Source organism: Parasteatoda tepidariorum, chromosome 8 (genome assembly GCF_982258835.1).
Source record: "Parasteatoda tepidariorum strain Cologne lab strain chromosome 8, Ptep-v5.0, whole genome shotgun sequence".
Classification (NCBI taxonomy): domain Eukaryota; kingdom Metazoa; phylum Arthropoda; class Arachnida; order Araneae; family Theridiidae; genus Parasteatoda; species Parasteatoda tepidariorum.
In genome coordinates, this window is record NC_141762.1 from 78,786,223 (window position 1) to 78,807,026 (window position 20,804).

The 20,804-nt window shown below is 30.8% G+C and overlaps 1 protein-coding gene across 1 annotated transcript in view; it reads left to right on the forward strand.

Annotated features, from left to right (window-relative positions):
- LOC122271069 (fatty acyl-CoA reductase 1) overlaps positions 1-20,343 on the forward strand; it is a 34,614-nt gene extending 14,271 nt beyond the window's left edge. The window contains exons 6-12 of the mRNA XM_087169211.1: positions 138-315; positions 2,435-2,479; positions 7,089-7,207; positions 10,529-10,765; positions 12,992-13,121; positions 19,350-19,477; positions 20,192-20,343. Of these exons, the coding sequence (XP_087025337.1) occupies positions 138-315; positions 2,435-2,479; positions 7,089-7,207; positions 10,529-10,765; positions 12,992-13,121; positions 19,350-19,477; positions 20,192-20,279 (925 nt within the window). The 3' untranslated portion in view covers positions 20,280-20,343. The remainder of the gene's footprint in view (positions 1-137; positions 316-2,434; positions 2,480-7,088; positions 7,208-10,528; positions 10,766-12,991; positions 13,122-19,349; positions 19,478-20,191) is intronic.
- Positions 20,344-20,804: the final 461 nt, after the last annotated feature.

Genomic DNA, 20,804 nt, shown 5'->3' on the forward strand with positions numbered 1-20,804 from the left:
CTATTGAATCAATGTGTATTTTTATATAATATTAGCATGAAAATTGTGCTAGTAAGAACAATAATTTGATTTACTCTTTTTAGTTTATTATTTTAAGACTGCATTTTCTAAATTTATGCGACATCTTTTTCTTTTAGTAATGATAACTGCGATGAGCTGGAAAGATTAAAAAATATGATTAAACCCGATTTTCCCAATAATTACACCTTCAGCAAATGCCTAGCTGAAAATATTTTAAATGACTTTGCTAAGGATTTACCAGTGGCAATCGTTCGACCTTCAATAATTGGTTCTTGTTGGTTTGAACCATTTCGGGTGAGTATGGGTTTTGTAATTTTTTGCTTGTTAATAAGCATAAAAGAAGTACGTTGATTTATTTGCACACAGGAGTTACTATAGGGCTCCATAGTCAAACGGCGTATTTCACGTTTACTACACAGTAAAAATATTAAATTATGTTGAGCCATGTACTTGCATAGAAGTTATTCTTAATTGTATTCAACTGTACGGTACTGTGGAAAAAAATCTGAAATGTAGCATGAGTTTATTCAAATATCTACAGTTCCTAACCCCAGGGATGGTTAAGCTCATAAAGAAAAGTTTAGTAGGTCAAGAATGTATTCGTCTTTTGCTAGTTACTAGTCCCCAAATAAGTGTTTTCCTTATGACATTTTTATGTTTCATGTTAAGGTTAAATGTTTTCCGTATGTTAAATAAATGTTAGAGGATTTGTTTTCCTTTTTTTTGTTGGCTATCATTGAACTTAATACGGATTGGTTTGAGCTGGAAATTCCCCCCCCCAACTGACGAAAGTATAAATTTGCTATTCTTAGCCAAATGCTTAATTTTCTTTTCTTGAGTAACTCAATATTGATCACTACAAAGAACCTTGCATATTTTCCTCTTCCACCAGTTTTAAGCTTACCAGCGTCATACCAAAACTAAAAAACTGGTACTAAAATTATTTCACGCATATTTGAAAAATTAATTTACTGATGAAAAATTAATTACCAATTTAATTTACTGAGAACAGAAAACCCTCGTACATATTCTCTAACATATATATATATATATATGTATATATATATATATATATATATATATATATATATATATATATATATATATATACATATATATACATATATATATATATATACATATATATATATATATATATATATATATATATATATATATATATATATATATATATATATATATATATATATATATATATATATATATATATATATATATATATATATATATATATATATATATATATATATATATATATATATATATATATTTAAATTATTGGAAAGGTAAAAAGGTGAGATTTCTATTGTTCGTTTAAAAATTTTGCTACCAGTTTTTTAGTTTTGGGAGGAGGCTGGTCAGCTTACACTAGTTAAAGTTCTCCGGAAGTTGTGACAACTTGAGCCATGAGAATATGTTTTTATCCCTAAAGAGGAAATGGTTGCACTCAATTTGAAAATGTCGGGACCGGAAAGAAATGTCGTTTCGGTGCAATAAATATTCGTTAGCCTGGAAAACCAATTCATTTTTTTAAAATTCATTTTCAATCCGGCTTTGAAAGGTTGTTGCTAACGAGGGTGAATACGTAACTGATGAAAAATAAAATCTTGATAATAAATATCAAACACACCGAAACGACGTTACTTTCCGGTCCCCCTAATATAATGGAAACTAATAAGAAACTAATTGGAAGCTTGTTTTTATGTTGGGATTTTGCGTAGTTTGTACTGTCAATAAGATTAGATTCTTATAGCATTGGATGAAAGGAAAGTTACTGTAACTGAAAATTGAATAGTACACCGAACTTGGATATTGATTAATTACTTCATAAATACTATTCCTAGAGCTGTAATAACTTCAAAATTAAACAAGGCAAGTTTGGGAAAGCAAAATTTTTAATTATTACGTCTCTAAGATTATTACGATTATTAAGATTTATTACGTCGTCATTTCTGAGTTTCGGGATTTTTGGTGTGCATGTCATGCGCTAATCATACTAATTTCTTCATGAATTCTGTTGAACTTCGATTCAAATAATATTAGGAGATCTATGAATTTTGAGGACAGAAGAAATTAGAAGAAACTGTACTCATTAGTCCATTACTCAAAAAATATGTTAAAAAAATGTGTTAAAAAATATGTTAAAAAAAATTTCGGAAACTACCGAAAGATTCTTTTTATTAATACTCATACTCATATGTGGTGGTTATCTTAGCATCAGCCCCGTCAGGGGCTCTAACTGATTCAACTGAGTGGGAATTCTTTTTATTAATATGTGTAATTAATACTTTTAAATTATTTTGCAAAATTTTTTACTGCCAAGATACTTGGTAAGATACTAAGTATCGCATGAAGTTTTTTTTATTCAATCTAAAGTTTATCGTACTTGCAGGGTTACGTCGAAAGAGGCAGTGGCATGGTAACCCTTTCAATGGCGGTAAGTGATTCTGCAAAATTTTCTATGTTAAAAGGAAAAAAAAATCAGCAATGTTTTCGCCACAGTAGTATTTACATTTGAAAATATTTTATGTAAAAAAATAATGAATGAGAAATATATATATATATATATATATATATATATATATATATATATATATATATATATATATATATATATATATATATATATATATATATATATATATATATATATATATATATATATATATATATATATATATATATATATATATATATATATATATATATATCTTTATATATATATTTCGACTGTTCGTGTGTATGTCACTGAACTCCTCCTAAACGGCTGGACTGATTTAAATGAAATTTTCTGTGTACCTTCAGAAGGATTCGAGAATGGTTTAGATTCACAATAGAACATTCTGCCACAAACCGTTCCAGCGGTATCAGCGAAAATCGAAATGGAATTTTCTGATTGGTTAAAAGTTAGCCATTGTTTTAAATTTTGCTGTACACGAATCAGTTTTCAAATATCTTGAAGATAACAACAGTGATATTTTCTATCTTATAGCTCTATTCTTTTAGAAAAGTAAATTACATATATTTTAATATTTAATCATAATTCGGTTCTTTATTTCAGGTGAGCACAAGCACGTAAAATCAACGAGAATAAGTTTCGTAATTATTGGTCGTATCACGGATTTAGTATTGTGAAAACTGTTTAATAAAAATCAAGGCAAAAGCAAATTTTATTCATCTTGCACGCTTTTAATAATTATTTATATTTAGTATGCAATTTTAGCTCAATTCAGTATGCAATTTTTCATTGCTGACAGTTGTCATTTGAAAACTATTAGATTGTTTATTATTACAAAGTTTGCGAATTCTCATTCATTTTAATTATTTCATTTAAAAAATAGAAGTAGACTATATTTGAGGGTGCCCCTTGACTCTCACCAAGTTGTGATAGCGGTTGATCTCCAAGCTGGCCGATGTTGAATCCCAATCGTGATTCTGATTCGTTTAAATTTCAGCGTTATTTTTAAATGTTCAACGGTATATGTAATTTCAGAAGTCCGTTAGTTCTATGTTGGATACCGGCTGGTTAGGTTACTTTTGCTTCTGATCAATAGGATCGAAGGTATGTGGGCAGTCATAAAAAAAGGACTTTAGAAAAAAATGTCACCGCCATTCCGATACCACAGACGCCATTTTCAATTCGTATTTCGCCAAATTTATGTGGCGATGGAGGAACACAGATTCTATTCATGATAAATTTAGACAGTATCTTACTGCTATTAGAGAATTCTGTGCACCTAAAACTGAGGAAATTCAAGCTTAATGAATAAGTGAGATGTTTTTTTTCTTCCTTTTCTTTCTGTGCTTACTCCATTAATTTTTATTTCGATTCAAAATGCATTTTATTGGGTTCATTAATTTTGCTTACATTGGGTTCATTACAATTTTATAAAGTTTTGGCCGATGTCTTGCTGAAATTTTCCAATGTATTATTAAAATATCATTATGTTTCGGCAGCCATTCCTGTTACCGCGGTGTTCCGCGCAAACAGGAATGGTGATAAACATAAGTTACCAATTTCGTCAAGGGGCACCCACAAGTATATTTTTACCAAAAATAGATTTTTGTTTTAAATTTTATCATTATTATATTTCTTATTTAATTTATTTCATTTTTATTGCTTTTTTATTATTTAAAATAAATACGTGAATTTTCGAATTAGCAAATTTGCGATCACTGTCAACTTCTACATTTCTTTTTGTTTGAAAGAGAATATTTGCAAAAATATGCCGCCTAAACGAATCGCTCTTAGTCGATCAACATCTCAAGCACGCAAGAAGAGAACTAACCGTGTTTCAGAAAAATCGGAGCAACGGGAAGAAAGACTTGAAACTAATCGAGAACACAATGCTTTAGCCCGTTCCTTAGAAACGTCTGAGAAACAGGAAAGAAGACTGTTAACAAATCAACTACGCACTACTCAAGCCTGTTCCTTGGAAACATCAGAGCAACGGGAAAGAAGACTGTTAACAAATCAACTACGCACTTATCAAGCCCGTACGTCGGAAACATCAGAGCAACGGGATGCAAGAATAAAAATTAATCAAGAACGCACTTCGCTATTCAGACGCTGCCAATACTCTGATTTGAATCTGAGTGCATTTCACTATGATCCGACAACCAACTATAGTCTTTCACCCAAGCGTCATCATCGGAAAAATTGATCAATTATGTATGTTTTGTAGTGCTCTCAAATTTAAGAATGAAACAGCTGGAATTTGCTGTTCTGGAGGCAAAGTGTAACTACCAGATTTAACGTCGCCAGCCGAGCCATTATCAACGTTGTTATCGGGTCAAGCAAATCAATAGAAACTTTTCTTGGCGAATATAGGTCAGTACATTCGTGTTTCCAAATGACTTCATTCGGTGCTGCTACAAGTATCGGTGCGCTTATGGACAGCTAGAGTTATTTATTACATTCACATGCAATCCTGCTTGAGCTAAAATTAAAGAGCTTTAGTAACTTAGGCAAACATCATCGGATCTTCATGATACATTATCACACGTGAGTTAAAACAAATATTAAGCTCTAAACTTGGTTTTATTGCGAAAAGTCATGTTTTTAGAGAGACACGGTGTTTGATGCATTTTATTGAACGGCAGAAAAAGAGAATTGCCACATGATTTGGCTTATTGAAAAACTGACACCAGGACAAATTGGTCAGCTCATATCAGCAGAAATATTCATGACGCCATTGATCCAGAATTATTTCAGATCATCATCCAAAATATGTTTCATGGTCGGTGTGCATCACCATACATGTCTGTTTGAAAATGCACTAACGATATCCTGGAGAATTAACTGTTGAGACTATCACTGGTTTTTTCACCATTAAATAAAATTCTCTATTCAAATCATAATCACAAATCCACAAATCTCATTTACACACTTAAATACAAAATTTAAATTCAAACTGAAAGCGTTGCAACGCACGCAGGGTACAGCTAGTATATATATATATATATATATATATATATATATATATATATATATATATATATATATATATATATATATATATATATATATATATATATATATATATATATATATATATATATATATATATATATATATATATATATATATATATATATATATATATATATATATATATATATATACATATTTCTCATTCATTACTGTATCGACCAACTGTAAAGTTTGGTGGAGGAGGATTGATGGTATGGGCCTGTTTCTCCTGGTACGGGGCTACGGGGCTGGCCCACTGGTGAAGGTTGATGGTAAGATGAATACCGATGGATACTGTGATATTCTCAACAATCATGTCCTTCCTACCTTGTGGGCAACGTACGGTATGGATGATTGCTTGTATCAAGACGACAACGCAAGATCCCATGTTGCAAGGAGGACTCTTGATTGGTATGCATGGAGTGGCCGGTGCAGAGCCCTGATCTTAACCCAATTGAACATCTCTGGGACGAATTGGACCGTCGGTTGAGGGCCTGCACCCCACTCCCCAAAAGCAAGCATGAACTATGTAACTTCGTGTTTAATATTTGGAAGGAAATTCCTCTTGCCACTGTGGCTAATTTAGTGGAAAGCATACCCAGAAGGGTTGCAGCTGTGATCGCAGCCAAAGGAGGCCCTACCTCCTATTAATTTTAATAAATATGGGTTTATGTCGTTATAGTGTCGTGTCCTGTCACTTTCTTCCAAATAGTGTGTATATATATCTATACACTTTCAATTTTTTATTTTTATTTTTTTATTTCCAATGGCAAGTTACAAGACACCTGAAATCACAATCAAAAACATAACAAGAACAATGTGACATCAGTAAATCTATAAACTTAGGGCGGCTCTCGCCACCCAATAACGCTCCCAAACTGAAATATGGGGAGGAGCATGGCAGATGAGAAGATGACAAAAGTCCATTTCCTGAGTACATAGAGAGTCCGATGTGACATTGATGGAATGAAGATGTTTACGGAGGCAATCATGTCCAGTAACAAAACGAAAAATTGCAACAGATTTCTTTCTGGGTCAATCGGGAATTTTACGAATCGGTTCTATCTACCTATCTATATATCTGTATCTATATCTCTCTCTATATATTATTTAAAGCAAAACAAAAGCGAGGAAGGATTCTCGAAAGAAAAGCAATTAAAATTTCGAACAAGATAAGATTTCAGAAAAGAAAAAAAAAACTTGTGTCAAGCTTACAAGTGAAAAGTAACTCTTTCAGTTCTACGAATTCTATCTCTTTCGTTACATTTCTGCGAACAGGAGGTCCCGCTTCGTATTTTTTACTACAAATTAAACAGTTGATAATTCACGAACAAATTATTGAATATCAAGTTTTTTAATCTGTAGTACTCCCTGCAATTTTTTTTAACACTCCTAGGAACTTTCAAGCTTCTAACTATTACGATTTTATCACACAAAAAAAATTGTAACTTACAGCGGGACAACCAAAACAACATCGCGTAAGATTTTTATTAATATTGAGTGATAAATTTGCATGAGGATAAACTGTAAGAGACTTTGGGTAAACAGGAAATCTAAATATCTTACTTTTCAGGTAGGTAAAGGTTTTGGAAGGGTGCTTTTTGTAGATCCAGAACAACGTTTCGATTTAGTGCCTGTAGACATTTCCGCGCGATGTCACATAGTTTCTGCATGGGCTGTTGCTACTAAAAAGTATGTTCTTTTAGACAATCTTTTAAATGAAAATTAATTTTTTTTAATAAAAAGTTTTATTAATTTTCTTTACTAAATTCTCAATAATTTGAGTTGTTTTTATTTAAGAGTCAAAGAACTTAGTTCTGCCATATACATTTTATAAGAATAAATAAATTTATTTAAAAAGAATAAATAAATTTGTATTTAAAATAATTAAAATCTCTAAAAAGCACATATTTAAGTAAAAAAAATGTGTATTATAGTTTTAGAAAACAATGTTCACTATATAATAACATTTCCACTTTTTGTTTTATAAAGTTAATATGTACTGTGAAAGGCTCATATGACTTAAATGTAAAGATTTAAAAGAAATACAGATTGAAATCCAAAATTTTACGACGTCATTTGAGGAAGTGGTCGCAGCAGTACAGGTGTCTCGAAAATTAAACATGTTAGTGAGCACGGTGCATAAAATTCTAAGAAATATCCTGCATTGCTACCCATGCAAAATTACCCATGTGTAGAAGTTGCTTCCTGCTAACCTGCAACAGGAGAGTCTTTTGATTTTGAATTTTTTGGAGTGTGCAATAAAACGCCGTGGGACATTTTAGTTAATAGCAAAGTTTAGTTTAGTTGATAGCAAAATTACCTGGATTTAAGACACGCATTGACCCCACGTGGTGATCCCAGAGACACTTCTATCAGTTATTGAACATTTTGTCTCTCGATTTCATCTTGTAGCTGAAAGGGATGGGCAGCACATTGAAAATATTTTGCGCCGGTCTTATGACAAGTCATGACAAAAGCCGAGTTGATTGACACTTTTTATGTACACTTTGGACTCAGGATTATTATAAACTGATTTTCTCACCTGTTGTTCTTGCTGTGATGGATAGGCTTACGTAACTAATAGTATCACACCAGTACAGCCATGCACACTGAAAAGTACAATGCGTTTAATGTACAAATGGCACTATAGACGTTGTTTTACGATTCATTTGTAGTCGAACCATTTTGAATTATGATTCTTACCGCGCCATCTGTTGCGCTAAAATTTTGGAACTATTCTTATGCCATACGCTTAACCTTTTCTTTAATAATATTGCGTTTAAATTTGACATCATTTTGATCAGTGATTCTTTTTAATAGCATTTTGATACTTGAACATTAATCATAATCACCCTATATATAATTTAATTTTTCAACACTCTTGTTTGTTAAAAAATTTCGATTTGGATTTGGTTTAAATACTACACGTTGGATCATTCTGTAAATGTATTGTTCCATACTTAATTGCAAAATTTCTAATTAATGAAAACATAAACTTGAAATGAAAATTTTAAAATAAAATAGTAAAATGAATAAAATGTTGTTGTTGTTGTCTTCAGTGTTAAATACTTCCTAAAGCTTTGAAGATGAGTTTTGCAAGTTCTGGCATTTGATGACTGATGGTAAGATGACTGATAAGATATCCTTCGGTGGTGAGCCGAGTTTGTAAGTTTAACTAGAATGCCCTAAAATGTATTCTGATAATTGGGTTAGGGGGAAATGTCAATGAATGAAATAAAAACATTAAATAATAAGTTTTATTTAGATTGCTTATAAATTTTCTGCTTTTGTTGGATCCTCCAAAGTTTTATTGTATTATTTAAACTGTAGACCGTCATTGTATCGTGTTAGACACGGAACTAAAAAAAAAAAAAAAAAAAGAAAGAAAAAAAAAAGGAGACGAAGAAATATCCGAGCATATGATGTGATGAAGATTATTAAAAAATCATCTGACGCCCGGTGGCTGAGCGGTAGCGCTTCGCGCTGTCGTGCCTTGATTGTAAACTTTTCTTTTAAGATTGAAAAGTTTTAGGCATATTTGACGATATAATTCTATAGAATGAATGGAACAGTTGTAAAGGAACTGAGCTATCATTTTATAACCACTCGGCCATGCTCCTAACTGAACTTACATTGTTAAGTATTGTCGATCTCTTACCGGTGGCGTCAGATCAATGGGTACCAGCTTGTCTGGAAAGTAAAAGCAGTCGGTGCGCAACGTTAAAAGGCACCGTCATAGTTCTGGTATCCATAGAAATAGGGGGATTTATCGCTATCGTCAACTGTCTGTTTCAGGACAATTTACTTTTCTTTATGATTCAAAGCCAATAGTTCTCCTTCGATTTTGGCTCGTCTGTTAATATTAACGGTTGGTGTTGCTATTGATTGTTAATTCTTAATTCTACTGCAGTCTGATTATACGTGTCCAGAATGTCTGAAAACGGTCAAAAATCTCAAGAAATTCGATTCAAAAAACTTAAAAATACAGGTAAAAATTTTTTTCTAAGCATGCATTTAATGACATCTAACTCGACTACCTCCTCCAAACTAGGCCGTATTTCGAGGAGTCATCTTAGCTCCAAGGAGTAAGGAAGAGAATCGAGTTCGATGTCATTAGATAGGATTCTCGAAACATATGTCCATTTTTATTTTTACAATATTAAATGTATTTCTAGCGATATCTCTATTTTAAACAATTTTTAAGAGAATATCATTTTGCACTTAAAGCGTCATCTATGTATTATGATTCAATAATTGAAAAGTCGAATTGTGATTTCTGGAGAATCCAAATTGGCAATAAAAAATAGGGGTTCCTATTTAATACTTTGAAATTGCTCTATTCCTCTTCCAGGATTGAGTTCCATATCATTAAAAGCACCTTTTCATAATTTTTTAAGTGTGTATTTTTAAATTTTTTTATTTCATGTGCATTTCTTGAGGTATCCGACCGTTTTCATAAATTTTGGACACTTCTACATAACATCAATATTGTTGTGTCATGGTGGCTCAGGGGAGAGCTATATATCGGCTGGCTGGTCGATACGAATTGCGCTACCGGCTCGTACCGACGACAGTGCTGGCGTAAAAATATCCTTAATGGTAGACAGATCATGGGTTAGAAACCCCTTGCCTTCGGGTTAACCGTGGAGGTTTTCGTGGTTTTCCTCTCCATGTAACGCAAATGGGGATTAGTTCCATCAAAAAATCCGCCACGTAGGTAACTTTTTCTCCCAATACTTGCAGGAGTTCTTTTGACTGCAGGATTGGAATCAAAATCAAAATTACAAGGCTGCTCTGTCTGGTAATTACAGAGATAGTCGTAAATTTAAAATTGAGCTGGCTGTTGAATGACAGTTATAAAATATTGTTTAAGAGATAATTATTTAATTGTGACTAAAAATATCATATTATGTAAAAGGAATTTATTAGATTATAGTTTTTATTGTCATTTTATCTATTTATTTGCTTATTTTTTTGAAAAAAAATTTTTAAATAATTTTCTTTATATAGGTTGCAATCTCCACTGGTAGTGAATAATTCAGGTGGACCATTTCGTGTAACGTACGACGATTTCATATCGGAAATGTTACTTTTGTCAGAAATGCAAGTGCTACCAAAAGGGTTCTCTAAACCATCATGTGCGTGCATAACAAACCCTATCTTGTTCCAAATTTTCAATATATATGAGCACTATTTACCTGCTTATTGTATTGATGTATATCTGAAAATGAGAGGTAACAAATTCAGGTATGCCAGTCGTTTCTGTATTTACTTTAAATTTGCATAATATTTTTCCGTATTTTCTTTAATCTGTAATAGCCACTCTTAATAGATATTTTTATAATATTTTTAGAAATAAAGAAAAAAAAAATCTATTCACAGAGGAAGTTGCAAATAGTTTTATTTTGTAAGGAATAATAATCAAATTGAGATGAATCTTAATCAAAGTCACTTGAAGAACAAATAAATTTAAGATCTCTAATGACGAGTTTATTTAGGGAAGCTAAAAGAAAACATATGAAAGTCTCGCACGAGAAATAAACTGTCTTTTGATGACTTTAATCTATTGCTAGTTCAGATTGATTACGATATTGGTTGTTAGAGTTTGGTAGCATTTATTCATCGCTTAACTATTAATGAAAAATCCCTAATGTGCGAATTTGTTTTCCATGTTTTATCCGAAAATTAAAAATTATACATAGAGGGATGTAAAAACAGTACACTTTTTATAAATAAAAATATTTTCCTTAAAAACGATTTAAAAAATTGAAAACAGAGAATGCATCTTTTTGTAAACCACAATTACGCAACATTTCTTTTTAATGAACTGCTTAACAAATTTTCTATTTTTTGAGTTTTAAAAAAAATTGTAGCACTAATTCATCTAACAGCACACCAAAAAGCTTTTAAGCTAGTTTATAATTCATGTTTTTAATACTGTACTTAACAATCTTTTACACTTGTTTTTTGATTCCTAAAATGATAAAATGGTGAAACAGCTAATCCAAAAACGTAGTGTTGGGAAAATAGAGTCTAGGGTAGGGAAAATTGAAAACAGAGAATGCATCTATTTGTAACCCACAGTTACGTAACACTTCTTTTTAATGAACTGCTTAACAAATCTTCATTTTTTTGAGTTTTTTTTAAAAAAAAACTGTAGCATTAATCCATCTAACAACACAGCAAAATACTTTTAAGCTAGTTTATAATTCATGTTTTTAATACTGTACTTAACAATCTTTTACACTTGTTTTTTGATTCCTAAAATGATAAAATGGCGAAACAGCTAATCCAAAAACGTAGTGTTGGGAAAATAGAGTCTAGGGTAGGGAAAATTGAAAACAGAGAATGCATCTATTTGTAACCCACAGTTACGTAACACTTCTTTTTAATGAACTGCTTAACAAATCTTCATTTTTTTGAGTTTCTGAATAGAGGGTAACACAAATCCATCTAACAACACACCAAAGAGCTTATAAGCTTGTTTATAATTCATGTTTTCTAATACAGTACATAACAATCTTTTACACTTGTTTTTTGTTTCCTAAAATGACAAAATGGTGAAACAGTGGATCCAAAAGCGTAGTGATAGGGCTTAACTTGGATAATCAAAAAAAATGAAGAAGAGTTCCATACAATGGGAAAACTTTAGGTTTCCTTCTCTTAGTAAGTGGCTAAAAGTTTTACAACTTCGTATTTCGGGTTTCGGTTAAAGAGTGTGAAAAAGGAATAAATCGAAATAATGCTATCGAAACAAATAGTAATAGTCTGTGGTGTATATTTCGGACTGTATCAAGTCAATTCAAATTCCGGACACTAGAATTCAGAAGCTGTGAGGAGTTTTGTACATAAAAAGCATTTTTTTAAAATATTTATTTACTTTTTTGATATTGCTGCTTAATTGATTAAGAGACAAGTCTTTTTTTTCGCAGTGAATGGAATAAAATATAATCCGGAGTCAAAACGGTAAATATAATTTTGAAGTTGTAAGGGTTTAATTTACAAAATGTGCAATATTTTCTGTAATGCATTGCGCAGAAAGATAACTCAAAAAATTTAAAACCCCAATTTTTCTTTTACCATAAAACAAACTGCTTTGTATCTTCCTTTTAGTAAGTGGGAACTTACTAAGTGGGTAAGTAACTTTAGTAAGTGGGTAAGTGGTAGGAACTTTGTATCATCTTTTTAGTACTCCTGCGTCAGTTTAAACGTGAGAGGATAAATTAATAGCATATAGATATGGTGATACTGAGAAAATACAATTGAGGACAATCGGTATATCATTTTAATGATTGTCCCCAATTGTATTTTCTCAGTAGCAAAACGAATAGCAAATGGAAGCAAAAAACTGAAACCTAAATCTAACTTTAAAACCTAACTTAATTTTAAAACAGGTTCTTATTTTTGGGATTACTTTTAAAGTACTTTAACTTATAGTAGTTTATGTATTAATTTAATGAATTTCCTTTCTAGTCTTGTTAAGATGTACAAGTTCCTGGATCGAGTATGGCTTAAAATGAAATACTTCTTGGGAAGAACTTTTGATTTTAAAATGGAGACTTATAACCAACTTTCGAAACTAATGGATCCCAGAGATACAGAAGTAATTCTAAATTTTGATAAAGTTCAAAAACAGTTAAAAAAAGGAAAATAATGGGACATTTTAATGACTTTTGACATTGTGATCGGATTGTCACGTATTAAAACCCAAATTTAATGGTTTGGGAGACTATTTTCTTGGACTAACCATATTTTAAATTAAAAATGAAATACAAAATAATATTTTCTCTCAGTATGGATGCATAATTTAAATGGAACTGTGGCCCTAAGAATAAGGGGGGAGGGAGTAATATCCTGGCCGAATCCTTAGAACAAGAGAGTGATCGAAGTTTTGAACTCATTGACGTAAATTTTCAGTTTTCGCTTATGCTGGAACTATTAAAAAGAGATAAAAAAAATTTTGAGCAATGCAAAGATATAATTAATTAAAAATAATAATTATTTTTTCATTTAATTATATAATAGCAGTAATAAATTATTATATATAATGGCTGAAAAATATTTTAAATGTTAGGGTACACAAAGACTTATTTGGTTTTCTAAAGAGTGTAATTTCAAATAATAAAAGCCAAAATCTAAACGGAATCAGCTGAATACTTTTTGATTAACACAAAGTTAAAGATATGCCCTTTTTTTGAAATGTCATTGCTTCGAGACAATTCAGGCTATTTTGTCCAAATTTTGCATTTTGTTGTTTAAAATTATGTAGTTTTAAATAAAAAGAAATTTGTACGCTTTGCAATTTGAAATTTTTAGACATTTGGAAAATAAAATAATAAATAAACATAAAATACAATAACTATTACATTGAATTAAATGAACTAGAATGAGCATAATAATTGTATTGTCTTTGCAAACAAGTTTAGAAATTGCGCATTAAACCCTCTTGATCTGCTTGAACATTTTCCTAGACATGATAAAATAAGAAAAAATTGAAATTAACATTAAAGAGCCCATATTTTCGTCCACTTTCCGACTTAAACAATTAGAAACCTGTTTCCGTATTATGGTTATCCCTCTCTCGATTTTGAAAGTCAAAAGTCAAAATCGGAAAAGAAAGTAAGTATTTTTTTTGTTGTCTAATTTTGTAGTTTAAAACATTGCTTCAATTAATAAGCTAGCATATTCAATTTGAATCTCTTGAACTGTTACGATGGAAGTTATGTGAAACTCAGATTATTAGATCTAAAGTAATTCATCCGTTCTATTTTTTATGCCGTATTGCGTAACATAATAGAGGAAGGTCTAGTAACTTAACATAATTGAGTAATAATTGAACTTAATAGTAATTGGTCTAGTAATTGAACTTAAGTTTCAGAAATTTACCTTAATCCAAAAAAATGATTTCTTTCTTTCAAAAAAATTTCTTTCAAAGCTTTCATTTAGTAAAAATAATTGAATAGATTTTATGTGCTCTTGGATATCGACTAAATGCTTACTTACTGAGAAAAAATAATTTTCATTATCTTACCAATTCAACGAGAAAGGATAACTTAGATTGGAGAGTAATAACTGAGTTACTGATACCAATATATAAAATGTTATTTACGAAATATACAAAAGTCCTCTTCATCTAGTTTCACATTGATTTCTAAAGATCCATCCACCCCATGTATTAATAATTAATTGAAAATACTAATTTAATTGAAAATATTAAAAATAAAAACGATAATATAGGGTAAACTAACCAGTGAAGGAACACTTAAGCTTCGCTTGCCTTTTAAAAAATCATATTAATTTCAAAATTCGTAATTTTAGTTAAACGACAGTGTCAACATATTTGTTACTAATTGCAAATTATGTAAAAAAATTGTAGAGAACTTACATAATATTGTTTTAAAGTTTTGGAGGTTCAAATAACAAGTAGCAAGAAGATTCAGTGAAGGAACAGCTCTTACCAGTAAATGAACACCCAGTAAAGGAACACTTAATTTTGTTTAGTTCTTAATGCTCTTTATGAATTTATAAGCCATACAAATATTTAAAAACAAGCCTATTCTTGAAATTATAACATATAAATGCTTGGAAAATGTTAACTTTTTTTGCAATCATGAATTGAAAATTAAAGTGTCAACATATTAACACATACTGTTCATTCACTGGGAAATCTATGCCCAGTAAAGGAACATGCCTGTTCCATCACTGGTTAGAAGTTGTTTTTCGTATTTTTAACATAATTTTGAAGCGGAACATCACTAAAGGTACAAGAAAGCTAAAGTTTATCTTTTATTTTCATTAACTTAGAAAAAAACCCAGTAAAGGAACACTTGTTCCGTCACTGGCTTTTCATCGTTTGGTGATCCAGTGAACAAACACCCCCTTATCTCAGTACTTTATTATGCTATGATGCTTAAAAAAATAAAACGTAACTTCAGTAACTATATTTTGAATTCTCTTTTTCACAGTGAGAAAAATAAAACTATTACATGTAATTAATTCCACTTCAAACATATAAATACAAACACTCACCTAATAATTTTTTCAAAGAAACAAGGTGTTGCAGAGATAATAACAAATTCAAAAATTTTTCCAGAGAAGTCTATTTGGCCAGGTAATCCAAAACATTGCTAGATGACTTCCTATTGTTTGGCAGTAAGCTATTGTTATACCAGTCAATCTAAAGAAAAACTTTCAAATTCTTATTTTTAATCAATATATATGAAATGTTCCTTCACTGGGTAGTAATCCTTCACCCTGGTTGGTTTACCCTATGTGTGACGTGAAGCAGATGTCGGAAACAATATCATATCTAGATTTTAATGTTCCAACAATGGTAGTTCTATTTTATAAATTTCAAGGTATAACGGAGACATATTGACATGTATAGTGTGCAAAATAAAAAAACCCTGAATAACTTTTGCTCTAATGATCGGATTTTAACGTTCTAGAACTCTATCTTAAAGGTCAGAAAGGGTAACCTCAAATATGCTAATTAATCAGTACAGATGATATTTTAAATTGCAAAATTCGACACAAAAAAACAAACTTTCTCTCATTAAACACGTCTTTTTTTTCGACGGATGAAGATTGCTGATGGAAAATATTTAGGTGATAGCCGCACTCTGTGAAATTTGGTCCGAATAGTTTGACCCGGAGAGCGGTTTAAAGCAGGGCTTGAAAAACCGCCCGTCCTCGGCAGTCAAAAATTCCCGGCGGACAACGAATTTTTCGAATCCGACGTCCGCGTGGACAGCCGTTTTCCCGTTAATGTTCGTGATACATTTTCAATTTTTGTTATCTTACAATCTTTTTTGAAGGAGTAGATAAAGAAATTTTTTCTCAAGAATGGGTGCCATTAAAATTTAAGATACATAACATCGTTAAACACCTGAAAACTTCATTCCTCCGAGCCTAAGCTATTTATAAAACCTAATGCAGCAAAATGACCCACAATACAGCAACATACTGCGCATGGTGGAATTGATGTTTGATGTTTTCTCAGTCTGGGAGTACTGCAGTGGTTGAAAGGGGCTTTTCAGCAATGAACTTGCAAAAAAAAAAAAAAAACATTACTTACTGGTCTTAAACAAGAAGCGTTAAACGCAATTATGAACGTCTACCTAAATGGAAAACCCCTTTCAGATTTCTGTGCAGAAAACTCTGTAAATCATTGGCTTGATTGTGGAACTGGTAAACGTCATATTTGATTCCTTTAAAAACGCAGTACCCTCGGATAAATTGACATTCCAGATAACTTGACCTTTGTCATTTAAATTATTTCATAAAAGAAATGAATTATTTCATAAAAGAAATAAATTATTTCATAAAAGAAATAAATTATTTCATAACAGAAATACTAGGTTACTATTAGTAACCTAGTATTTCTTTTATTACTGTATAATGTAATCCTAGTATTTGTAATCCTAGTAACTACTAATTCATTGTGCAATTTATATAAATGTTTGTAATAAATAAGAGAAAATTATATTTTTATTTATTCAGTAGCTACGGGTTAGTTTCAAAGGAGGACGGGTACATTGTTGGACAAGTCGTCCTCGGGGACGGGTAAAATTTCTGAGTTTTTTCGAGCCCTGGTTTAAAGTTTGTTAACCCCTTAAAGTCGAATTTGCTCTTTGCCTATCTCACCATATCTCGAGAACTTTTTAAGCGAATTGAAAAATTTTTGCACACAATTGTAATATTCGTTTATCCAAAGATAATTCCATGCAAAATATAACTTTTAGTAAATATTTATTATTTAATTTAATAATAGTACTTTTGAATTGCAAGATATTTAATTTTTTGTATCATTTTAAAGAATACAAATTTTAAATAGCAAAATACAAAACTTGAGTGAATTCGGATGAATAGTTCTTGAGAAATCAAATTGTAAAAAAATCTTATTTTTAAAATTCGATTTCTCAGGAGCGCTTCGACCAATTTCACTCAAATTTTGTATTTTGACATATAAAATTTGCATTCCTTAAAATGATGAAAAAAAAATTTATTACCATAGAATCCAAATGTTTTTCAACTATTATTAAATAAAATAATAAAAAATAATAAATATTTACTAAAAGTTATATTTTGTATGGAATTATTTTTGGATAAACGAATTTTTTAGTTTTGTCCAAAAATGATTCATTTTCGCTTAAAAAGTTCTCGAGGTATGGTGAAATACGCGGAGAGTAAAATTTACCTTAAGGGATTCAAACTTTGGACAGCTCTCTTGACCGAACTATTGGGACCATATTTCCCAGATTGCGTCTACATGGGGGTCAGAAATCCGACACGGGGGATTTACATTCAGAAATCCGAATCCGTCGAAGGAGAGGTATGTTTATTCAGAGAAAGTACGTTTTAGAATCCTATTTCGTAACTTAAAATATCGATCATCTGCACTCATTAATTATCATATTTGAGCTCACCTTCTTGAACCATTAAGATTAAGTCCTATAACGTGAAGATCCGATCACTAGATCAAAAGTTATTTTGGGTAGTCCGCTTATTTTTTGATGTTATTTTATTTTATTTAATTAATGCTGTTTTATATGATAAAATACTAAATTTGAACGAAATTGGTCAAATAGTTTTTGAGAAATCAAAATTTAAATTTATCACTTTTTTAAAATTTGATAACCCAGAAACTTTTCGACCGATTGCCCTGAAATTTTGTATTTTCTCATTCAAACTTACTTTTTTTTAAAATTGCGTGAAAATTTGTATGCCTCAATTCCATCAATTTTATAAATTCATTTGTGTATCGTCCGCATTAATTAAATAGCATATTTTAGGTCGCCCCCTCGGACTATTAAAATTGAGGCCTAAAACTTGAAATTCCGATCATTGGAACAAAGGATATTCAGGGTGGTTTCATTTTGCGCCTTTGCATGGTTTTTGAAAAAATAATCTATTTTAATACATTTGGAATCCCCCCCCCATCAGAATGATTTATAAGAATGACATGCTAAGAGATATTTTGATAGATAGAAGAAAATAAGTTTTGGAACACCGGAACATTGAACCACTGTTTAGAAAATAGCTTTTATTTCTCCAGTAATAACTTAAGTAACAACATGTTCTTTACTCCTCTTCAGTCTCTTAATTCTTAATCCATTTTTTTTAGGCCTGTTTCAAAATTAAACACACCTAATTGCCGTATATTTCATCTTTGATCGAGGCTGATCATAGATTAAGTATACGGCAGTCATTTAGTTTCGAAAATTTTCCATAATATACCCTTATAAGAAACCGTCAATATATGAGATTAACATTGGTTTAAAAATGCAATTTTTCTTATAAATTGCATTAATTTCTTTATACAGAAATTTTCAGTGGATATTGATGGAGTCGGTTTCTCTATTCATTTCCTCTCAAATTATTCTTAACTAATAATTTATTAAATTCGACATTGTTGTCTAAATTGCAAAAAGCTTGAAAAAGTTGGATGATGCAACTCACTATTTAGTGGCTTTGTTAATCACTTTATACTGATATCCATTTCACAAGCAGGAAATATATTCTCAACAAAAAATTAATACATCAAAATTTAAGAGTTAAATTTTTTAAAATAATAAAACCCGTTGTGGGCCAGGGGGGTCATGGAGGGTAAAGTCAACGAGATCTACAACATGATTGTAGAAATGTGATGAGCATTGAGCACTTACCGCCTTGACTTCCATGACAAACTAGCACCCATCGAACTGAAGCTAGGTGGGCGTCAAGCTGCCCCTGGGGATTGAACCTCAGTTCTTTGCAATGATAGTTCAGCGCCTTAACTACGGTGCTACGACTGAAAATTTTTTATACTTGTATTAATTTCTGTCTTCAGATATTTTCGCTGGATCTTCATGAAGTTAGCCTGCATAAAATAATTCAAAGTATTCCAGAAGCCACTGATTTTTTTGATTGGTCTCAAGACACACTAGCACCTGAAAAAAGAAAGGAAGTCTTGATCAGGTATTGATATATATCCCATATTTAACTTTAGTAGTACTAATACCAATAAGTAACTGATTTTTTTTATTTGTGCACGCACTTTATGAAAAACTAATTAGTTTCACGTCTTACTCTTTTCGCCCACTAATCTCGCAATTTCTTCGCAATCATTTCTGTTTCTTGATGATATCTAGATTGTTAAATGAAAATTAAATATTACTTTTTATTGTTAATACAGTTCTAATTCTATTGGAATAATATTTAAAACTAATAAAGTGATTCGGCTAAAACTGCAACGCCACTTAAAATTTGTTTTATAATTGGAGACTTGCAAGTGACATCGCGTGTCGGTCAGCCAATCAGGTTCGATACACATGCGTGATGCGCTTGCAGGTATCCAATTAATTCCGATCTGAAGACTGATTCAGCATGATAATAAACCCCAGCCGAAAGTTGTAATATTAGAGGGCGCCATGCACAACTACAATAATAGACACAATCGTGTGATTAGTTAAGTTCTCGATTCTTATTTAATTTTTTGTTAATACAAAAGCATGCTAAATAATTTTCTCCTAAGAGACAGTTTAGCAACTAGGAGGAACCATTCCCTTCTCGCTACCGCTCGCCAACCCGGGAACAGCTTTAAACATTTCACGTGTGTATAATATGTTATAAATTTTATTTGTTTCTAATATTTATTAGATTTGTTTTGATATTTTCTTCTTCTTTTTTCAGGCGAGCAAGAATAATTTCCTGTCTAAAGATTACTATTATCGTGCTGCTGGTTTATTTATTGCACCGTATAATTTCGCTGATTCTTTGAAAACACATTTTACAATGACTGTTTTGCGCATTAAGAAAATAAAACTTTTACTTAGAAAATTTTATTCTTGCTCATTCCTTTATCTACGACAACAATATCTCTGTACTAAAAGTTAGCGAATATGATTTTAAATATTAGAAATGACCATCGCTTTTCATGTAATTACACAATTCGTGCAAGTAAACGACATAATTCTTTTAATTTCTGTTAAATAATCTTAAAGTTCTTGTCTTTTTTTAACCACCTGCCGCTTCAGATAAGTAAATGATTTTTTGGTTATTAATTTGTTGAGGTAAAAAATTAATAAATATTCCTTAACAACTTTATATATGGAATTTTTTACTTTCTCCGCGATCAAAGAAGTTTCAGCCATCAACGCAGACAAATTGGTGAGTTCATTCCCAATACAGTAATAATAATAATAATAATAATAATAATCAATGAATATCTTTTTGAATTTGTTAATTAATTTTATTATTTAAGAAATTGGAAATCGATAGAAAATGGCTAAAATATAATTTTACT